The following is a 16,433-nucleotide window of genomic DNA, read 5'->3' on the forward strand; positions in this document are numbered from 1 at the left end:
GGGTCAAGAGAAACTTTATTTTCTGCCTTGAGCAGAACTTTATTGCTCACTACTATTTAATATATTGTTAGTATAGCTAACATGCATTAGCTCAGAGGGCTAACTTGGCTTTTTTGTTTTATCACATGAATGTCCTGTTACCCTGAGCATTCTACTAAATGTCTTTAAAAAATTTGTCAGCTCAATACAATTTTGGTTGAAATGAAAAAAGAGAGAAATCCTTGAATATTTGTATTTTACCGTCAAATCAGATTCAATTGACAAAATGAGTAGTTGTAAACATGGACTTACGACTGAAGTTGACACCTGAACCTCAACTATGCACTTGCATCAGTGCAGCAATATGACTGGCTGGATATGTTTCCCAGTTCAGCCGTTATAAAACAGACAATCGGCCTATTGGGGACAGGGGGTGGAATATGTGTCATACATCTGCCACCTCTGGTGTTACAGACTGTTCTGTTCAGCATTCTGTGTGATCTGTCTCCTACCTCGTAAAGTCTCTGCTACAACCGACCAAATAACTCCCAGCATGTTATTTATCATTTTAATCCACGCAGGTTTGATTAAACTTGTGCATTCAATGGGAATAAGTGAATATTCAGAAATACATTGGCGCACATTATGATGACAACGCCACTAAAGTGATTTGAGAGGCTCGGGTTCTGTTCCTCAGGCGTGCCGGAAGAGATTTCCGTGTCAGTTTCATCAGCAGTTCCAGCGCATCAACAGACCCTGCTCTGACATCGCTGGGCTCTTCAATCTTCCCCTGCAATCACAGTTGTAGTAATTGTCTATAAATTCACCCCCCGTCCCCAGAGGTGTTGGTCTGCATTATGTCTTTCATTAGATAAGATGTGTTTAATATTAACCACAGAGGCTATTCATGGCACGACATGTCTTATTTGCATCTCTGTATCACTGCAAGGAATATGCTAATACCTTTTCTCCTCCCCTCCTCTCCTTCAGCCTGTATGCTAGACTGCCCATACACTAGTTTCACAAGGTTATGATGCTTCAGTGGCCCGGCGACTGTGAACTGTCACAAGCAATCAGTTATGATGGAGCCCTTGTTTCTGCACAGACATGCAGCTTTGGCAGGGCTGTGCTAGCGACTGTCTCCTCCGAAACGGGCCAGAAACGTGCGGATCAATCTGCTCAGACGGCAGACGGAGAGATGGAAGCTGGAAGCCCCTTTGCACTGTGATCCAATATTTACTAGTTTGGGCGAGTACATCGCGACACTGCCTGTTGGTGTTTTGTATTCATAACAACACCGCCCTGATGTCCTCTTCATTTCTGACTGTCTTTAGCGCAAAAAGTACACACCACCGCACACACACACACACACACACATAGACGAACAACAACAGCTGATCGTGCAGCCCAAGTGGACTGCCAAGATTAGACAGCATGTAGGTGCCAATTAATGCTCTTCTCTGGGTTCTCGAAGAATAATAAAAAGGCTCAGAAGTGTATTCTTTCCTAAGCCGAGTGACCTTGGCTAGGACAATGCAGTCGGAAGCTCCTTTTGAGGGGGGCTGCCGGAGTTTCTCTTTCTTCTGAACCCAGCGAAAGCAGACCAATGCAGCAACTTCGATGAGGCACGATGTGCTATTCCAGCTCAAGAAGAGGATTACTGATTCAGTGATTACGGGTATTGTAGGGGAGCAAAGTGAATGGCCAATAGCCAGCTGAGTGTGACTGCGATGGCTGCGGGAACATAGCTGTAATGGGCTTTGTGGGAGAGATTAAATATATATAAAGAGAGAGAAAGAGAAATGTGAAAGACAGAAAGGGGGGTGGAAGTAAAGAAATAAAAATGCTGACTGCAATGTCAGAGATCTTTAATCGTGACAAGTTTTGAAAAATGCTCTTCCTCTCTTCTTCTTCTTTACCTACTCCATCCCTGCCGTTTCACAACTAGTGCATGAGGATAAATGACATTTTGAAATGAAAAATAATCCCTGCCACAAACGACATAGCCCACTCTCCTTGAGAGATTTTGCTCACTGACAAAACAAAATGGAAAGCAGCCATTACATGAAGCTGGGCTGCTGGCAGACATATCCCTGATGCACCTGAGATGAATAGTTCACAATATAGCAGCCGCTCCTTTTTAGTTAACATGCTCCACATGTATGGGGGTTTTCTTATCATAATCAGTTTCCCTTGCATGCAGCACAACAGCAAATATGTTTAGTGCACCGGTAAGATCCTGTGTGATCCCTCACAGTGTTTACCACTGCTTTATATACGGTCAGCCGGCTCCTCTTGCTCATCACGGCGCAGCACTGATATCATCTTCAATAAGGGAACACAGACTTAGCCTGTCATTGTTGACTTATAGTTCAGAGACCACCCTATTATTTGAACAGTGCTGAACAGATGTGCGGAGCATAGATGGGCTGTCGTATTGCATCATGTCTGCTCAAAAAGAGGGCTTGAGCTACTCCTCGCATTCATGGCTTTGCCATAAAGCTCACATATGGGTCAGTGTCCCACAAATTATTCATCCATTTATCCTAGTTAATGGTTACTGGAAACATCAGGGTTTTTACTGCTCAGCTGTGTTTTTACAGATGTGGACATTTTACTGTCAACAAAATCCATCAAAATGTTAAAGCTTTATGAGCAATCCCATATGTCCACGGACACATTCAAAGCACTCCTCACGGTCCAGAATCACTGTGGTATGAATTATTTTAAGAGCATCAGTTGTCATGTTATCACAAGTAACTGTGGGTTGTGGGGTGATGATATCGTCAAGTTGCCATGACAGTCCATCCATACTCATTTCACCGTAATCCCCCCCGCTCGCTAATAATTTATCACATTTGCCACAGAAAATTGGGCTGATAGATAAAGGAAATCAATAGGAAATCCAAAGATCCCAACATGCCCCCACAGTGGGTCACAACAGACTGTCAGGGCTGAGGAGCTCTTTAAAAGTAGCCTGTAAATCCACTGTGTGATTTACTGGTCTTCCGAATGAAAAATCTGTCCCTACACTTTGTGCTTCTTTATATTCCATCGCTGTTGAAATGGCCAAATGCCCAGTGTTTGTGAGAGATATATGGAGATTTGAAGGAACCACGGCGGCGAGGGAGGAAAGCTGTTGTTTTATCAAACCACATCTGCCAGCATCATTGATTCCAAGACAAATAGCACTCCGACAGCAACACTTCTCCTCAGGTTGGGTTTAAGAGGATCTTTTGAAATTCTGATTAAAAATTCATTGTGTTGAATCTGCCTCGGAGTCTGTTCTGTGTTTTCTATTCTGAATCTCATTACGGCTTCAGCGATATGCCTGACTTAATAAAAAAATAAAATATACATATAAAAATACAGCGGAGGGCATCTCATGGCCAGAAAATTAGGTCAAAACAACATTCCCTTCGGAGGTTTGGCCTTTGGGATCTCGCCAGCTTTTTCTGTATTTGCTGTATGAGAAAGCTTTAACCTTATTCGACCACAACAAACCGTACCCGTCATTGTATTCATGCCAGTGAAACTTCAAGAAAATTGTATAAAGGAAACTATTTCATCAGAACTCAGTAGTCTCAGCATGCTGGGTGTTGCCCTACTATAAGAACTCTGTGGCGTCGAGCCCATTGACGCTGGCTCAGATTGTTTTTTTTAAACATTTGATAAATATCATAGGAGTCAAGTGTATTATTTGAATCACGAAATAAATCACACACTAAAATCAAACACCCTGTCTGACCCTTGCCCTAGGGTAATATTTTCATGTATTTAGTTTGTTTGGTTTGTCTGTTAGCAGGATTACACAAACCATGCTTGACGAATTACCATGAAATTTGGTGAGAGGATGTGGAATTGATCAAGAAAGAACCCATTCCCTTTTGGTGCAGATCTGAACAAATGGGCGGATCGAGGAATTTGGTTTCACTTTCTCTGCAGCATTTCTCCCAGAAGTCGTTCAATCTACGGCGGCAGCTTGGAAGCACATACACGCGCGCAAATGACGCTCTCACGTGCAACAGATGGACTTCATGGACGATAGCACGAGCTCACAAGAGAGCATGCAGCGAAAAGGGAAACAAATAACGCTGCACATAGCTTTACAATGCAGCAACAGAGCAAAACACCAAGTTAAGGATCTTATGTTATGATGAGAAGTGAAAACACATTATTTTTCATTACGAAACTGTGGCGGGACAAATTAGAATATGACGGGCCGGCCCAGCTGGATGGTTTTCATGTGGGGAAGAACATGTCAGGAACCCACAGCGCCACGCAATTCCCTCATGCAAATCTGTGGTCAGCTGTGGAACTGCAGCGAGCCGTAATACAAAGTCCTTGGAGCTGCAAAACTGTAAATCTGCCCTTATGCAGTAACATCACATTATTTTTTATTCAGCATTTTATTTTGGCTTGCATGAATCCTTTTAAAGCCCTTATAGTAATAATTAATATTTAGTCTTGGGGTTGCTAAGAATATAATGCCAAAAAGTGCCAGTCAGATCCTAAAATGTGAGAATAGCTGCACCCTTCCTCTGCCCCATCCTCTGCTATCTGAACCGTGCTGTCACTCACCCCCCTCTGCTGTTGGCCCCGCTCCCCTCTCAGGGACCTGCAGTTCCCACAGCATGTAACCTCATCCAGAGCCGTTACTGTCCCACTCATCTGCCTGAGACCCACATGCAGCCACCTCAGCAGGCCTCTGAGACCGCCTGGCCTGCTGGCCTCAAAAAAACACTGTGTTATGTTACCATACATGTTTCGCTCAGAGACTTCTGCACAATCATGGTTCTTAATAACAAGTTCATACACTTTTTTTTTCTTAATCTGCATATCTTTACAGAAAGGACATTTTTAAAGTGTGTTGGCTTTTTTCCACACAGGGAGGGTCAAGGAATATTCTAAACGTGAACTTTACTTTAGGAGCAATGAAGCGTGTCACGGGAGCGTCAGTACATAGCAGTGAGATTTGCTCAGTAACAAATGTGAAGAGGGAGACAGAACGTGCCCGTCTGTGCATATGTGACCGCACACACGCCTACTGTCTGTGACTGTGTGTGCAGGCTCCGTGCATATGTGCACACACATGCGTACATATGAGCATGTGCATCCATACACAAACCTCCATCTGTGCCTCCAACACAGCTGGAATGTGATGGCATGTCCCAGTACAACCCCCCATAGCCTGGAGAAGTCTCTCGCTCTCTTTCCCTCCCTCTCTCCTTCTCTCTCTCTCTCACACACACACACACACACACACACACACACACTCAAACATTCACACATCCTCTCTGAGATAAGCAACCTCTAAAACATTTTCTAATCAAATCCTTTCTCCTCTTGCTTTCTCTTAGTGCAGTCTCTATCTCTATCCTCCCACCACTCAGTCGTCAGCCCCTTCTCTCCTTTCCCAGCTTCCCCTGCCATGTTTGCCTGGTCACACCCTTCAAGTTGAGTTACAGGCTGCAAGGACAAGAAGTGTGGTGCTTACTACAATCACCTGAGGAGCTTCTCTCGACCATAGCCTGTCTCTGTCAGGCCATGAGCTGCGGCAACACGTCTCCCTGTCGCTCTGTCCATTCACACACCAACCAACACCAACAACAGCCCCTAAAGCTACATGCAACAATACATGCAAGGATTGGGTAAGGTCTGTTTTTTTCTCATCCGTCCGTGCTTCACAACATATGCCATTTGCCACAAGTGTTCAGTCAAAGTGGAGGCTGCCAGTGGAAAGAGACTGCTGGTGTTTTTTGGCAACATGTGCAGAGCTAGATCTGGGTGGGCGTAAAGGTCGGTGAAGAAGAGGCTTCGAAGAATGTGTTGTGTCTAGACAAATATTTGACTTGAGTGCAGCGCTGGTGAGTGTTTATGATGATCCTCATCATTATGTGCAATGCAACATCCAGTGCAAGAGTGCTGCACATAAATAATGTGTGATGTCATTCATTTTTCTGCACATCTCCTCACACTGACATTGCCAATATTGCACCATTGACCAGTGGAAAAAACTGGCTTAGGCTCAATAAATAACACATTCTACAACTGTTTGTTTCATCTGTGCAAAATCCTTAATCACAAAACCAAGAATTTGCTCTTGTTCCAACTTTTTATTGTACAGACACGAGAGTGGCAGCCGATCAATCTTCTGATCCGAGCCTTGGCACGAAAGCAAGAAAGCCCATTTCTGCAAAATGTCAGACTATTCCTTCATTATCCCTCCTTTTTCAATAAGACATATTGCCTCTCACGTGCCCTCTGTTTTTCTCTCTTGTCCCTCTCCCGTCTTTTCTTTTGCCTTCTGGAGAGACAAATGTAATTCCATCCTCTTGGTAGCGAGGCGGTTCTGACTACAGTAGCTATAGGCGGTCGGAGAAGGTGGCTGAACAGTTCAGCCAAAGAAGCATCTGCCTGCCAGGGTTTAAGAACCCGAAGGATTTAATAAAACAGGGGTAGGCACATGTAAAAAGGCTGGCAGAGGGGACACAGACCATTAGCTTAATGACAGAATGAGGAATGAGGAACAGAGAGATGAAATTCAAAAGCCAAGCATTGCAAAATTTCCCTTTAACAGGAATCAAGGCCAGTAATCTAATAAATAGCGCAGCACAGAGAGACGGAAGGGCGCTTGGTGCCTTTCTTTTTCTCTGCCTCAGGTAAAGAAGGAAGAAGATGAAGGGTAAACAGGAGAAAAAGGGATGGCAGCGTCATTAAGTTGGCTAGCCGTGACCATCAGGAACATTAATGCTGCCTGCTCTGCTTTCTTCAGTCCGCTACCCTTTGCTTTGAACTACGCCTCTGTGAGCATACCTGACTCCGAGCTTCCACTGCTATTATGGACCCTGCACTGGTAATTACACATTTCACTATTTCTGATGTCACTTCAAAGCAACAACAGTCTTGCCACCAAAGCACACACCATGCCTCTGCAGTACAAAGTCGAGCCTTAAGGATTACTGAAGCCACACATTGTTTTGCTGCCGGTCACTAATTCAATTAATAGCATAAGGCTTAAAACTGACTTGAAAGAAATGGTTCTGACACCAGGACTGCGCCTTAATTATACCTAAGGATTTCCATATTTTGTTTCTAGAAAGCAAAATAAACTCCGGCAAGTTTAATTTGGATTTCCTGTGCTCGCATCCTCTTGCTCCTCTCCCTCTATTATATGACTTTTAAAGGATGTAGAGCAAATGAGGGGGAGTGATCTACATGATGAGTCAGAGTACAGGGCTTTGGCACTCTCTGTCCCAGGGTAAAGAGAGAATACACACTAAAGCACAACCACATCAGCTGCGAGATAAAAAGGTCCGGGCAAAAACAAAATAAAATAAAGGCTGTCATCTCAACGACCCTTCAAGGCCTAAGGCAGCCACATCTCATCTTGATCAAAGCAATGAAGCTCTCCTCGAAATAGATTTACTCCCCAAACCCGCGTAAATGCCACTATTGTAAAACCTTGTTTCACATTGTCCCAATCATAAAGTAGATGTGTGCTATCGCTCACAAAAGGTCTGAGTCATCCACGCGGGCCTATTGATGACAAAGGGAATTCGAAACGTCCACTAAATAATTGTGACAGCTTGCAGAACAAACAACAGCGCTGACAAATGTAAAACACAGAACACGGGAGGTCCTCGCTCGCTCGGGGCGAAGCCTCAAAGGCCTGGAAGTCAGCAGATAAGTGATATTTAATAACCGTCATCTCTATTTTGTTCACGACATCGGTCCAGACAATCTGAGGTGCTTGTGGACTGTTGTGAGCTCAGCATGAGCTGTCTGTCGTTTGCGAGCCGAGCTTGACAAGACTCTGAGGGCACTACCTTGAAAAAACTCTGATATTAAAAGAATGCTACATCTCAGACTGCTTTTAAAACAGTCTTTGCTCACAGGTTTTTGAATTATTTACCTGAATATTTTATAATCAAGCAGATGACCTTTAATGTGTTCAGTAAAAACTTCTTTTTGGTATAATGTAGCAGGCTAAACACACGGGCAGATTTTTAATAAGCAAATCAAAGCTCTCTGCTCGCAGCAAACAGTATAATGACATTTGACAATCACCCTCTTATTTTTGCATCATTAAATGATGCATTTCTTCCATGCATTGCTTATTTTGCGTCATTAAAGGTTCATAGTTTTCTTGTATGTGAAGTTCAAGGCAGTCCTGAGACAGTGCTCTTGATGGAGAGAGATGCTGAGACGTGGCAGCAAGAAACACGAAACGGGGCCACGGCTCCCACAGGAGCCCCTTCCTCTGACTAAAGCTCTGTCTGCCCCTGAATTTAATTAGATTCTGATATCAAGCCTTTTTCCTCCTATGCTTCCCTTCCTCTTCAACATGCGTGAAATTGCAAAGGACTATCTATTATTTATTCCCTCTCATTTGCTTATTGTTTCTTATGGATGCATTCGTTAGGGCACCGGCAGCTCTGCTTCTTGTGATACGACGCTCTGCTTCATCTCCCTCACTGCTCAGACCCACCTCTTCTGCAGGTCTGAGCCTAACTCATTTGCTGGCGTTGGTTAGGGAGCTATGGATTTTTTTTTTCTTTTTCATTCACCCAATGACAGCACGGTGAGGTGCTATGAGGGCTGGGTGCTAATGAGCTGACTCTGCAATGCTGGGGGAGATGCTCTGTAACACAGGGGGGGGAGTCAGAGGATGGAGCAGGCAGAGATGCTCTGGCACGTAGGAAGTCAGAGGGGCCATTATGACCGAGCCACACAGGGGTTAGACAGACTGGACATCTCACACCGAGCTGTGTGTCTCTCTGGAGTCGGCCATTCAGCCAAACTGAACCCATCATTTAAAATGACATCACAAAATGGCAATCTCGGCTCTATCTCTTCCCCCTTTTCATCCACTCTGTTTCTGCTGATTTCGAGAAACGGCTGCCAAGGGGGTGTAGAGAAATGATGTTAGATCAGCTACAAATCAAAAAGGGCTATGTGCACCAGTTGCACCATGAGGTGTCCACATAAAAGCACCCATAAAAAAGCACGGACAAATCAAGATAGTGCACCGTATTCATTTATATCCTTTCTTCTTGAAGAGTGAATTGTGTGTGTGAAGAAAGTTAAAGATATTTGCAGCACATGCTCTAACATCCAATTGTGTTCCACATAAACTCTCCCAGCAGTGTGAGTCCTTGACACAGGGTTTTGTGTAATTGGCTGCATTCTCTCCTCAAGGCTGGCAATGTAAACAGCAACTTATTTTTCATTGTGGGATGTGAGGGTTGGTGAAATATCACCTCTGCTCAACTCCAGACGGACAAAATACTAGACATTTTGTGATAAACCCAAAGAAATGCAGCAAGAACAGTGTGTACGCTATAAAAATTCTGTTTGTGGATGTGTGTGTTATTCCCACTGAGCCTCCAGGAGCCAGAGCGGAGTGGGATGAACTTGACTTGGCTTCCCCCCTATGAGCTCCATATGAGTGTTGACATAAATAATTCTGCTCGGGACAGCTGTGGCGGGGATCTGGACAGGAACCGAATAAAAGCACACTTACACGCGTGGGTGACCGAGAAGCTGTTGGAGGACTCGAGGTTGTCCACATTGTAGTTGAGGTGGAAAGGCTTCTCAGTGGTGTTTTGGTTGGTGTTGTAGAGTTGGACAGCGAACCTGAACGCGCTGTGCTCCTGCACCGTGGAGCGCATGAACAGTCCCCCTTGAAGAGATGGAAAAAACATGAAGATGAGACAAAGCTTCCACATCACACCCGTGCATTTCAATGTGGAGTCAGAGGAGACTAGATTTTATTCAGTGAGGGGAGACTCTATACGTCCCATGGTGATTTTAAAGCTGTGCGCATGTTACTATCATGCGTTTTTGGCCATCGCGCCCGTCAGTAACTCTTCAGGTCGAGCTGACCGTCTCCCTCCTTCCTCGTTTCTACTCATCACTTCTCTCCACACAACACAGACGTCGCTTTAATCTAGTTTTCAACAATCAGCGGCTTTGAGCTTGCAGCATAATCAAGTTAGTCTCCGCCACATCACTGCGCACAGCTCCGCGCTCCGTACGGCACAAAACATTAAAAAGCATGCAACGTTGCGTTTGATTCCCCCACACAAACCCGCGGTCCTTATCCATAAAACAGCACTTACCGATATTAATCTGATTGGGGAAGCCTGAGAGCGTTCTGTCACAGAGCCACAGCAGAAACAAAACCACGCGCTGTGCCATCTTTCTTTTTCCTCCGACCTATGATCTGTTCAACTCCTTAAAAGCGTCTGTCTGGGCACATTCACATAGGAGGCTGTGTTCTGGATGGGGAGCCGGGCGCGATGAGGAAAATCCAGTGGATGTGGTGATGATGGTCGCTCACAGCGCACCAATTAGGTTCATTGAGGTGCAGCCCGAGCAGCTGCAGAGCATTGCTTTTTTTCCCTTGCAACTAAGAGATAGAGAGAGAGGGGAGAGAGGGGGAGAGAGAGAGAGAGGGAGATGAGGGAGGGGAGGAAGGAGCTGATCTGAACTCCGATTGGACCAGTGGCGGTGCTGGCCGGTGTTGGTCAAACTTGATCTGACGCTAGAATTAAATAATATAAAAGCCCGATTACGACTGTTTGGCTTAAGTGCGGCACTTGTCAATATTAGCACAGGGCTGCTGGAATCAATATAAAACACCGCAGTCTCATGTGGCCAGCGACGGTGAACGAGCCCGGACACATCCAGCTGCCGCAGCTGCTGCAAGAGCTCGACGCGTCGCCGTGCGCAGCCGCTGCGTTTGCACCATTTAAGCCGAGAGCTGCGGTTATTTCCCCCAAAGTTTGTGTCCACTGTGCATTGGTCTTTCTCTCTTTCTCTCTCTCCATTCCACTCACTCTGCAGTCGAGCACACTGTCCGTGTTTTTCAGCTCGGCTCAAGAAACAGTGACATTTTTTTTTTTAAGGTTGGAGAGAGGCTCAACAACAGCAGCAGCTGAAGTGATGGAAAGTTGAAAACACGTCATGCCTGGACACACACACACACACACACACACACACACACACACACGCCTACACATGTTGTACTGTGGCAGAGGGAAACACAGGCAGCAGAACTGTCTATGGTCCTGAAAAGAAGTGAACGGCAGTGGAGCAGTTTTCTCACCCTCTCTGCAACGATTATGATGCACATGCACTTGAACACACTATTATGTTACTGTATGTGATACTGTCCTGTCCACATATTGTCTACTGACGTGTCACTGCTGTCTACGTCAATTTCTTTTTTTATTTTCCATGCTGTGATGAAAAGGAATTCCACCAACTCGGTTGTGTGGTCATTCATAAACGACTCTGATTCTCTGATTCTCTGATTCTGCAACCATGAACATATGCAAAAAACATTTAACCTTATTTGAATGTGTAGCAATAATAATAGCAATAATAATAACAACAATACTTCTCATATTTATAATAGTAGTAGTTAGAATTAGGGTGTTAAATCTACCTCTTTTTATTTACTTTAAGTTTGACTCTGTCTCTAATGAAACATCTATCATTCATATGATTCTGCCTAAGAGAGAACAATTAAGGGATTACTGGCCCATTTATCACCCTCAGCAAAGCCTTTGAAAATTGAGTTTTTAATTGCACTGCAAATGGCTGAGGCTCCAGCTATTGATACTGCGATGCACTGAGTTGCTTTTAAACACAGGGAAATACTGTGTGTCCTGTTTAGCATGAGAAGTGCAGTGCAGTGACACTTTGGAAGCTGATTTCAGAGAATTATGAATGAATAGCATCTAATGAGGCTTTGCTACTATGCTGCTGATGAAGCATCACTAAAAACAACGCAAATACATGAATGCAGAGCTGTATCATCCAGTGTTTATGTCTAAGTGAACAGAAAGATGAGGACTTGTCACTCAACATCGACCTGCTGCGTTCAGGTTTATGATGATGATATGGCTCATTTTTCACGTTTATATTCCTTCCTTGAATAATATCAGAGTAACTGGGATCATGTGTTTGAAGGTGTGCTGTGAATCAATTGTGTCAATAAAGTAATGACGTGGCGTGACCTTGTCATCAGGGGGAGAGATTTCCTTTCCAAACAGGGTCAAAGTTGATCTCCGTTCCCACAACTCATCAGAGACTGCTGGGATGAATCCGCGATGACATCACATTGATTCTCTAGACTCCACAGCGTCCGTGTCAAAGTCACAGGACGTCAGCTGCGTGACCTCAATGGCTAAAGTCATAATGAGCGGAGTCAAAGTGCTGACCCGCTGACTCCTCTGGTCCGCCGTCGCCACAGACCCTGCCTCACATCGCCACTGAATCCGAGATGTTGCTGCTTGTTTCGGTGGAAGAGAGAGGCCACCTGTGATGCTGCGTTGCTAAGATGCCGTACAAAATAATTAACTGAAGAATACCAAAGGAGCCATTTAATTGGTCATTTACAGTGCATGCTGGTTCTCAGTGTGAACTGAGCTAATCACGCATTATTTCAAATAATCCCCATAAAGAAAAAAATATTATTCGCTACAAGGGGAGCCAAATATTTGAGATAAGGCCTTGATATAATTGATATTAAATGATGATGATTGTGCTGCATTATTTGCAATTAAGACATTTTGGCCATGCCGCATTATCCCCTGGGCTCAGTCTCTGCTGGAATTCAATTTTTGTCACCAGTGTAAAAATTCACAGATACCATCGGTATGAAAACAAATAATTATCCGATACGCCTTTTTGGATTTGAAAACACTCACAGGAGTGTTACTGGAGCCGGCGAAATGAAAGGACTGAAAAATAGATGAAAAGATGTTCTCTTTTATCTTGTGATGATGATGATGATTCACAGGCTATAGCTCAGAGCAGTGTGAGCCTCACCAGCAAGAATTATTCATTTGCTCTCTGTGTTCTCCTGCAAACACAACAGGAAAAGATCGTCATCTCTGCCTCTTTGAGGATACGTGAGCGTATAAGTTGGAGACGACAACATTTATTTTATAAAATGACATTTTCCGTCTCTCTCTGTATTTCTCTCTCTGTCTCTATCTCGGGACCATGAATTTAGTTTTACATTTGATTTGCTCATGATGACTGGATTCTGTTCTCCAGACATTTCAAGGAATTTTCCCACGATCAAACTCAACGACAAAGTGCCTTGTTACAATCATAAGATAAAAACCTGTAGTGTGCAAAAGTATCTATTTTCAGCTGGTGTAATCCGTTTGTTTCAGTCAGTGTCTGTGTTTGGTTTGTGACTTTAGTGACTGACACTGACGCTGGATTTTTGAAGCCGACACTGATTCTGATACACTTTCACTCATTCAATTATTACGCATAAACATTTTAAATAAAGGTCCATTTGGTTATGAAAGAATTACGACCATATGTTGGACACGTTCCTCTTAAAATATAATCTTGTTGGTGCAAAGGGGCCACATTATACCTATGTACCTAAATAATTAACTTGAATCATGGCCTATTCATTAGCTCCAGTTGTGATCCTTTAAAGTGAAAAATATCACATTGTGACCTAAAAACAAATATGGGAGTTGAACAATGTTGTTTGCACTATAACAATTAGACTGGGGCCGAGTGTTTACTAACAGCTGACAAACAACTCTGAACGTGACGAAGAGAAAATTTGGGCTCAAAGAATTCTCTAAACATTAAAATGTTCGTTGAGTGATGCAAGTCCTTAGGAAGCCAAAAGCCCTCGTTATCAGGACAGTTAAACTAGTCGTCCAAACACAGTATGGACTGTGTTCCGGTTTAATTCATCAATATCTCAAGCTCTATAAAATTCATCAGGCAGTGTTACTTGTAGCTGCATTAGTGACTCCGACTGGCTGGTCAGGCAACACTGTCTATTAAGGAAACATGCTTAATTATACTGTATAACTAGAATTACTACAGTGCGGTTGTATGCGCCAACCAGTGCAGTTTCTGTGTATATATTTCTACATACTTTTGTTCCAGATTCATATAAAGGTCAACGTAACCTTTACCTTTGACAACTGAAACGTAATCACTTCATCTGTGAGCGCAGGTCGCAACTCATCAAAAGTTGAAGAAGTTCCCTCAAGCACTTTTGAGATTTCACATTCAAAAGGCCAAAAACACCTTTTCGAATCAATTTATCAGTGAGTCCAAGTGAACTGTGGCAGATGTAATGAAATTCCCTATGGACAGTCCCAATATGTCACATTCATAGTAACATGAATGTTCTGGGTTTGTACCCTCATGGTTGAATGCACTTATTGTAAGTCGCTTTGGATAAAAGCGTCAGCTAAATGAAATGAAATGTAATGTAATGTAATGTAATGTAATGTAACATTAGGTGACTGTGACCTTGACCTCCACCCTCCAGGCACCAAAATCCAATCAGTCCCATTAAAAATTTGTACCAAATTTGGAGACACTGCTTCAAGCTGAGCTTAAGATATCACGTTCAAGAAAAACATAAACATACTTTGTGAGGCCACCGACCTATGACCTTTGGCTACCAAAATCAAGTAAGTTAATCTTGACTCTAAGTGAATTTTTGTGCTAATTGTGAAAGGATTTCTTGATGGCATTCCAGAGATATCACCTTAAAAATGCAAAAAAATTGCTTTGTGAGATCACCGTGACCTTTGACCTTAGACCACCAAAACCTAATCAGTTCATCCTTGTCTCCAAGTGAATATTTGTATCAAATTTTAGGAAATTCCCTCGAGGGACTATCCCCTTAATGGCAGCGGAGAGGCCAGAGACACAAAGCACATGACTGTCAGACCACAGGCTCTCATGTGTGGTTGGGTTCAGGCAACAACAACACTCTGATTAGGGAGAGATTGCCGGGGTTAACACACATAAATCATCAACATATCCTGATTATGCCTGTTTAAAGTGCCAATTTCATATAAAGCAAAGATTAAGTCATTTTTAATAGACAGGGTTAGGTCAGGGCGAGATTCTTTGAACCAGTGCGTACGCGACACCCTCCTGGTGGAGTTCCTCGCTGTCAGGTGAGAAGAAGCAGCTGGTGACTCTGTGTGCATTGGAGGAAGCACATGGCTGTCTACACCCTCCCCAGGTGATCAGTGGGGGTTAGCTCAGTGGGTTCTGTGGTACATGTGGTTTTGGCCTTTATGAATGGGAGTAGAAAGAGCAAATGCCAAAACAATAGCATGTTTACATGGACACCGATATTCTGATATTAACATGATTAGGTCAACAGTCTGAATAAGATGCTGCCATGAAAACAGCATTGTCTCATTACCTTAACCTGAATAAGGTCATACTCAAAAGAAGAAATAATTGGAGTATTTTGACCTTAGTCGCATCATGTAGACAAGTTTAGGTCTCAATCGCATTATAACATCCGGGAGTTAACAAAACATTTTGCGACATACGACAGTTACCATTAGCTTGATGTCACATGCCCAGGGCGGACACAAGAGGGAAAAATAAAAAGGGCTTTTTCAAAATTAGAAAAAAAACACCCAAAATGGCATCGTACATTAAACCATTTCAGGTTTGGGATTTAAAACTGGCGGAATGGCAACAACAACAACAACCAAGCCAAAGTCTCCAGGAGTTCACAGTTTGTTCATCTACTAAATTAAACCGGGCTGTTGAATTTAACATATTTCAGATTAATTACACCTGTATCATTAAAAATAATCGTCATTGTTGTGTTTAATTGCAGCGTCATCCCTTCACAGCTTCCTCACTGGAACTCACCACCTGCATGTGTGCTGCTGCGCAGGGATAAAAGAGTTCGGTGGTGCTAGTCTGTGCGTGGCATGTGTAAAAATAATAAATAAATTATTATTATTATTATTACTATTGTTATTATTATTATTATACCACGGCTAGGTTGAATTTCCTATTGTGACGCATTCTTAAAAACTTGGAAAAACTCTCAACACTAAGGCCATTGTGTGAAAAGGTGCCCACCCCAAATTTCTTATTGCCCCCCCCCCAATCTGAGCGGTCTAGATCTGGGCCTGGCTGCAACTGACCAAAATATTCATTATAATTCTTGAAAACAGAATCCGGCTCGTGTCGCACTGTTGTGACCACACATCTGTTTAAAACTGTCATCCTGTGACTTCATACAGAACCAGGTGCTTGGTTTAATTCTTAAATCTGGTGCAGATTACCTCAGAGCTTTCATTTAATGAGTTCCAATGCATCAAGGCCATACGTTTGGAATCAGTGATAATTACTCTGATTAAGAAACTCATTCTCTGCAAAAAGTCTGTGCATTTCAAGAGAAAAGCAGCTTTTTATGCCAAAATATTTAAACACTTAACAGTTTGAAAATTCAATATTTCCCTTTCCTGTAATGTGTGAACGGGACGGTCACATCGTATTTTATTTCCTTTGCTCGCAAATGACTTGACTCACCTTTCAATCTCTCTTTTTCCAACGATTTAATGCAGTGCCACACATCAATCCTACCCTGCTGAGGAACTAAATGACTAATCATAGAAATGGCTTCC

General features: G+C 43.3%; 1 protein-coding gene across 5 annotated transcripts in view; it reads right to left on the reverse strand.

Moving 5' to 3' along the window:
• Positions 1 to 10,380, reverse strand: part of gria3b (glutamate receptor, ionotropic, AMPA 3b) — an 85,075-nt gene extending 74,695 nt beyond the window's left edge. For all 5 annotated transcript variants that reach the window (XR_004697185.2, XM_035161190.2, XM_035161189.2 and 2 more), the window contains exons 1-2: positions 10,104 to 10,380; positions 9,506 to 9,664 (exon numbers count right to left, since the gene is read on the reverse strand). Coding sequence is in view for 4 of the 5 variants with exons in the window: in XM_035161190.2 (XP_035017081.1) it covers positions 9,506 to 9,664; positions 10,104 to 10,182 (238 nt within the window). In the remaining variant the exon portion in view is untranslated. The remainder of the gene's footprint in view (positions 1 to 9,505; positions 9,665 to 10,103) is intronic.
• Between the last annotated feature and the right edge of the window lie 6,053 nt (positions 10,381 to 16,433).

This window comes from Hippoglossus stenolepis, chromosome 7 (genome assembly GCF_022539355.2).
Source record: "Hippoglossus stenolepis isolate QCI-W04-F060 chromosome 7, HSTE1.2, whole genome shotgun sequence".
Lineage (NCBI taxonomy): Eukaryota > Metazoa > Chordata > Actinopteri > Pleuronectiformes > Pleuronectidae > Hippoglossus > Hippoglossus stenolepis.